This window comes from Fusarium oxysporum, chromosome 5 (genome assembly GCF_000149955.1).
Source record: "Fusarium oxysporum f. sp. lycopersici 4287 chromosome 5, whole genome shotgun sequence".
NCBI classification, from domain to species: domain Eukaryota; kingdom Fungi; phylum Ascomycota; class Sordariomycetes; order Hypocreales; family Nectriaceae; genus Fusarium; species Fusarium oxysporum.
In genome coordinates this window covers 1106390-1112962 of record NC_030990.1, presented here as the reverse complement: position 1 = coordinate 1112962, position 6573 = coordinate 1106390, and the positions used below count along the sequence as shown (strand labels likewise).

The window sequence follows — 6573 nt, the reverse complement described above, 5'->3', positions numbered from 1 at the left end:
GCAGTATCATGATTGGGCTTTGAGTTCAGCATCACTATCGTCGCCCCTCGAACCCCAGCTGCCCAGCCAAACTAAAGATATATTCTCATGCATGGCTGATGCGCGTTGCCTTTGCAGTTCTAGACGCGTGAAACATGATCCGATATGCGCGTCAACTAGTGCGCTTCAGCAGATATCCTGGTCATTCAGGTACCGGTACTTGATGTGGGGTCGGCCGGATGGTGGGAGATCTCGGTGATGACCCTTGGTTGACAGTATTATCAAAGCACCTACGGCCGTTGAAGATGTTGATGCAGGGTAGCTAACGACAGTAGAGCCATTGAAGGTGAAGAAGGGACAACAATGGTTCTCTTGTAAACTCACGGGTAATGCGTGTGTGATGAAACAATCAAGCAGTTACATGATATTCGTGTTCAAGTGCCCTCGTCTACCTATAAAATTAATGACGCTGTTGATGTTGAAAGGCTTAGTACTAAAGGCAAGAGATTATGGAAACAGGTAAAATCGAGGTTGTCTTTAAAGTGTGGCTGGTTAAGGCAATCCAAACCGTTCTAAGTTACCCGATACCAATCAGGAAGGATCCTCCCCATAGTTGTACAGAGGTTGCAGGAATCAAGGCAACGAATCTGAGGCTGACCTTCTATTGCCAACTTCCAGCCAAATGTGAAGATCACATGGACTTTCCCCTCAAACTCGTTAGCTGGAATTGCCACTTCAACGAAGCAAACTCAACCACTAAGATGGTATGTGATTACCAGCCTCATTGCAGTCTTGTTCGTGACACAGATGATCAATGTGAGAGTCTAATATCTGGACCCTTAGATCGTGCTGACGAAGCCTATTTTTGTCTCATTTCCAAAATGTTGGCATTTACCCACTCAAGTCCACCTGCCTTACCCACTGTATCCCAAGCATCGCTCACTGGCAGGTGCCCTGACCAACGCCTACCCCAGTCCTTATGAGAAAATTTCCGCTTTCCTCGAGCCATTGACCAACCACGGAAACGCCCTGACTTTTGCTCAGTGAATCGACATCGTCAGACTGGTATCTTCCTCACGCAAGCCAACCAGGATCAAGGTCCGAACAACTCCTCATGACATATGCCATTCTAAAACCCGATCTAAGTCCGCATCATTGAACCTTCAAAGTATGCTCAAAACTGAGTGTTTTCCCGGCGCCATGAGTGTCTTCCGAAAATCCGGATAATTCGCCAACCCCTATTAGCAACATGGCATGCCCACAAGGGGCGCGCATTTATGCTGGTTGGCCTGAAGCATTAAATTGAATCCGAGCAAGCTGAGCTCAAGCATTGCTGGCACGTTCCATAACAATATCGCCATCTCCGGACGGTTGGCGCGAGGGTCAAGCTACCTCCAATTTAAGCAACAAGCGCGTTGTGTTCAAAGCACGAGCATCTCAACTCCAACAAGGATTTTAGTTGGTATCGCCCTCCTCTGTCGATTGGCCAGCGTTTCTTTCCGGCTTCCTCACTTGGAACCACCTCCAGATGTGGATTGTGGACCAGCGCCATTGCTCGATTTGGCTCTGTGTTGCTTTTCTTTTCTTTTCCTACGACTTTCAGCCCTTGCAATAGCCTGTCGTTGCTTTTCTTGTCACCCTCAAATCCCTAGCCCTTGGTTGCTATAGACACGTAAGAGTCAAGTCGACCTACCGACCGACGTTAATTTGTATAGGGCAGGCAAAGGCGGGAGGAAAACCCCAACAGACAGCTAATAATGCTCAGGCCTAAGATCGATATGAGAACACTTTTTGTCTTTTTCTGGTTACTTTTGCGAACTATCCCCTGCAAACCGTGCGATCATAGGCATCTTCCAAGACAGTAATCGATGCACGAACTTTAGCTGGCATTTGTCTTGCACTGGGGAGGCAGCCTTCAATCTTTGATAGGAACCGCTTGGCCTTGTTTGGCTATAGTGGTCATTTTTCACACGATCAGATCTGCTTAAATCTTTCAGAGCCACTTAACCATGATGCAGAGCTTAGGAATTACCCACACACCTCGACAATTGTCTCTGTTCCCCGTACGGTGACTCTGTCCCTCATGTTCCCAAGCCATGATATTTTACGAAATACATGGACTGAGACATGGTGTTTCCAGAACTAACAGTGACAAGTACTTCAAACAAGAGAGCTTGAGCGTCTTGCAATTTACGAAAATATCACCATGTGTGTTCAAGTTGTGGTTGGCGGGTCTCGGGTCAAGTTTTTCCTGGCATTAGCCCACTTAACCCTTTAACCAAAGAATGAGCCAAAAAATATCAATTGAGCACTGGTTGCTTTTCACCACTTGCACTGGAGCTTTAAGAGCCACAGCCCTAAAACGCAAGGCGTGAAACTGTTTTGGCGGCTACCTGACTCTAGAGACTTGAAGGTCAACGCAAAGTGCCTGATAGCGATGGGATGGAAATAGCAGCCACAACAGTCTTAGGACCACCGCTTTTCTCATCTAATGCATTGATACCCAGCTTCTGACGACGAAAAAAAGCAGAACAGGATTCCAACATTTAGTCACCAGTGGATGGAAAGCAGGAGAAGCCGCTGTTCAGCGCCCAGCATGAGCAATTGCAATGACTACCGGATGTTTACTAGGGCCACGGCTCAAAAAGCGGTCCGGTACTTGCGCAAAGCACCCATGGCGCCCCAGGATCCGAGACGCTACACCCTCCGTCCGCTCAATTCACGCCCAGGCAAGCCACTTCGATATGTACCATTCCTCCAATCTTCCTGGCGCCTCTTACCCAAGGTACTGGGCCAGGGGTGGTGGCCTAGGCTGGTTACGTGGTGGATGGAGAAGGACGACGCCGATCCTTCCTCAATTTCCAAACCCGTTCTCATGAGCCCTCTTTGTTGAATGGATCTCTTGCTTCCAGGCTACGTACCATTGTAGCCGCAATTGCTGGCGTTTCTTCCTGGACTTCGATTTCTCTTAGTGGTTTGGGCCACTCACTTCCGTTTCCCACCTTGCCTCATATCTTCTTTGGATCAGCTCCCCTTCTGCGGATGATGCTGAAGCATACAATGCTCCTTGCCCATTCAATCCAATGCTCGGGTTACACACGCGTGCATTCATCTTGCCTCAATCTTGGATTTCTCCATGGGCTTAACATGTATGTCGGCTGCCCTGACGCCATTCACACAGCGTCTTTAGCTAGTAGTCTAAAACGATACGCCTCACTTGTCCTGCTTGTCCCTCACATCTGGTCTACTGTACACCCCCCTCCCTTCTCATCGAAACCCCTTCTGAGTCCACAGCGAGTCTCATCAGTCACATTGCCCCTGCCTCCAATGGTGGACCCTAAGCATATCATAGTGCCCTCCAGCGAGTGCAATGCTTTCTCTGCGAGTATTCTATATAGATCCCTTGGCTATCCTCTGTTTGCTATTGATGAATTTCGTCATCTCCGCGACTCACGTCTATTCCCGTGCCCCACTGTTGACCCTTCGATCATACATCCTCGTTTTTGTTAACTTCTCTCAGTCATATCCTCCTCAACGTGACCAAAAGACTGTCACCACACCGACTCGGCGGAATCGTACGCCCGTACCGGCTTAGTGAAAGCTTTTTTCCTAGAGCATCTACTTGGTCCCTCATAGAGACCCTGGTGCATTGTAGTGGCCCCAGCAGATCGCAGTGGGCTCGAGCTTGTCATGCTCAAGGTCTCTTACATGGGGTCTTGGCCAGGATCCTCCTAGTTGACGGCGAGACAACCGTTTGACAACTCATCCGCAAATCAGCCCTGGGCCCCAAAGCCCCAGACAAAGCTACTTAGACCTAACTAACGCCTTGTTCTTCGTCATCTTTTCGACGTCCAGCCTCTACCGGGCATGAACGCGCTAGGCTCTAGCTTACGATTGGGAGTCGACTTGATAAACTACGTTGCTACCCAGATCCCCGGCTGAGCCATCAGCTCTCTTGCCTGATCAGTAAACCGCTGTGTTTTGTTTGCGAATAATAGGCCAGCGGCACCCTGCTTGCAGAGCCGTTTGATCTCTCAACTCGACTACTATCTTCCCCAGCTAGCCATCCATTCCCTGCCTCACCACACCCCCCGACTATCGATCATCGCGACTACTCCCACTGTGGACTTCACCTCTTCAGCAACCCCGCGGTGACCCCTCCAGCACTATCAACAACACAGTTCCGTCACATATTTGCAACCACATCATTTTGTTTTAAAAGGATACCCTTTCCTCCCCGTTGATACAGCACCGTTTATTGTGTAACTATTCCGGGACATTGAAACTGGCTGCCTTACAGTCACCAGCGTTGCCGACCACCCATCAGCTGGGACCGACAGCAGGGTCGTGTGGTATCGAAGGTCTTCGGGGCATGGACGACTCGAACCGTATGAGGAGGCAGAATGAACCGCCGGTCCATTCGAACCCCAATCAGAGATACTCACTTAACGATCCGTCACAACAGCGCCGTTCGCTCGCTGGAATTTCCAACGACAGATATCGCCCTGCATCCCTTGCTGGCCCTTCATCGTCAGGGCGAGGCATGGGAGCTCCGGGTAACTACAGTAGCTACTATTCAGAATCTAGTGCATCGTTCTCGACGGCAAATATGCCTGGCACAGCTATAGCTTATGGCTCTGAGTACGGCCACGACTCTCGCCAAGCGCAAGGCTTTGGCGGCTACAGTACCGCAGCTACGATGATGTATAACGTTGGCCAACCGAGCACGCAAAACACAGTTTACGATGCGCAGCAATTCAGCTCGCGGCAACCTGCAGCTATGCAAATGATGCCACCAGACGTCGCCTCGAGCTACTTTGGGTCTGAGACTGGAGCCTCAGCTGGCCCGAGTCTACAGCAACCGGCGCAGGGCTCAAGCGGATCCGCGAATGTTTATCAGCAAAGCAATGCCATGAATTATGCGAGCAACAGCATGTCCACTGTGAGCGCAATGCCGCAGGCAACAAACACCGCCGATGTTTCAATGACAGACGACCACGACTATGCAGAAGGCGCCCTCGAGGAGAAATGGGTCAGTTACCAGAGGCAGCTAGGGAGCATATTTCAGGAGATAGTGAATGGATCTCTTGAGAGTGCATCTGAGACATTGCTTAGCGTCACTAGCTGGCTGTTGTCTCAGGTCGCAGATCTAGGTATGTATTACACTGTCTATGGAATCGTGGAGGGGAACAGAAGAAAGCCGGAGCTAACCACTGTTGCGTTCCCAGGCCTTAATCTTGACGATACCAACCTCCATGCTGATCGTATTCAACTGTGGAACGACTTCAACCACGCTTGGCTCGGATTAGGCCAGCGCCAAATTGAGATAATGACTTCATCCCAACAACTTTCAAGAACGCAAAGTCTGGTTCCAAAAGCTATGATTAAAAAGATGGGAAACGAACTAATAAGGCTATGTGACGGTATTGAGCGCCATGGCCTGGTGGACTATCAATATGGAGTATGGGAAGATCAAATAACTGCTGGTGAGCACATGCAGTCCCACCCAGAGAGTCTGACCGGATTCGCTAACATGTGCGTGCAGTTCTCGAAGACTGTCTGGATTTATACGATGCTTCAGAAGAAGGCAGTGACAGCGGCAACCGATAACGCACACAGTCAACACTGCACAAGGACTCAAACACATGTCTCACACACACGGCTCATTTTTGACACCGATATTTGCGTTCAAAATTCAGGCATCGCGGCCCAATGCCCGCATTGCGCCACTGTATTGAGCGCCAGCTGCAATAAGGGATCTGCTGTTTTCGTTGCGCTTTGCAACTGTTTTATTTTCACACGTCGATGTATGGATCGTTTTGTTGCGTATTATGCTTACCCCCTCGCCACTCGCACTTTACGACTTGGGTTGATGTCATGTATGGTAAGCCCAACGGGCTGTTCACGAGTTTCTTTTTATGTTGTTTTTGCCAGACTTTCTCCCACCATTTGCTGGCAGTGTACGAAGGCATAGGATTACTACAATCATGATTGCATCGCGGGGTTCAATGGAAAAGAGGGTATGGTCAATACTCTATGTATTATACGGGTATGGGATACATTGCTGGTCATTGCAGAGGCAAATGGATAAGGGTTTGACACCGAAGGGCGCGTGGATAATGATTTCGGGGAAAGGCGTTCAGACTTGCATCAAGTTGCCTTGCTGTGGTTGGAGCAAAGGTCAGGGTTGGGTTGGGTTGGGTTGGGCTGGGTTTCATATTTTCTCTTTCTCTTCTTCTTTTCTCATCAGGCTTCCAAGATAGACTTGGCAGCGCTGTACTATTATTACCGAGCCTTGCTTTGAGTTAGAGAAAGGCTGCGGTCATGGGTTTACAGCATTTAGGAGGGCGGGCAAAAAGAGTGGAACTGGAAGAACCTCGCGGGCTTGCCAGCTATGTTAGATGAATGGGAATACCAGGATGAGACGCATTTTTGAATAGAAGCTGATAGAATTGTACTGTTACTGAGGAGTGCTTTTATTAGGCATTAAAAATTGTGACAGTGAATGAATTGGCATGGCCATAGCCATAGCAGGGAGAACTTTACGGTGTGGTGATTTATGCCCAATGTTACCAGCTTACAATTGGCTCCAAT

General features: G+C 49.3%; 1 protein-coding gene across 1 annotated transcript; it reads left to right on the top strand.

The window, feature by feature from the left end:
• The first annotated feature begins 3420 nt into the window (after nt 1–3420).
• On the top strand, nt 3421–6452 carry FOXG_01490 (uncharacterized protein). Its single transcript, XM_018378338.1, has 3 exons — nt 3421–5132; nt 5208–5465; nt 5525–6452. Exons 1-3 carry the CDS (start codon nt 4352–4354, stop codon nt 5587–5589), a joined length of 1104 nt encoding a protein of 367 aa, XP_018234244.1. The 5' UTR covers nt 3421–4351; the 3' UTR covers nt 5590–6452.
• Nucleotides 6453–6573: the final 121 nt, after the last annotated feature.

Bases quoted from the DNA above. Each gene is read 5' to 3' on its own strand.
- FOXG_01490 (XM_018378338.1), top strand. From the start codon at position 4,352: ATGGACGACTCGAACCGTATGAGGAGGCAGAATGAACCGCCGGTCCAT. The intron at 5,133-5,207 runs GTATGTATTACA...TTGCGTTCCCAG, and splicing joins GTCTCAGGTCGCAGATCTAG to GCCTTAATCTTGACGATACC. The intron at 5,466-5,524 runs GTGAGCACATGC...ATGTGCGTGCAG, and splicing joins GGAAGATCAAATAACTGCTG to TTCTCGAAGACTGTCTGGAT.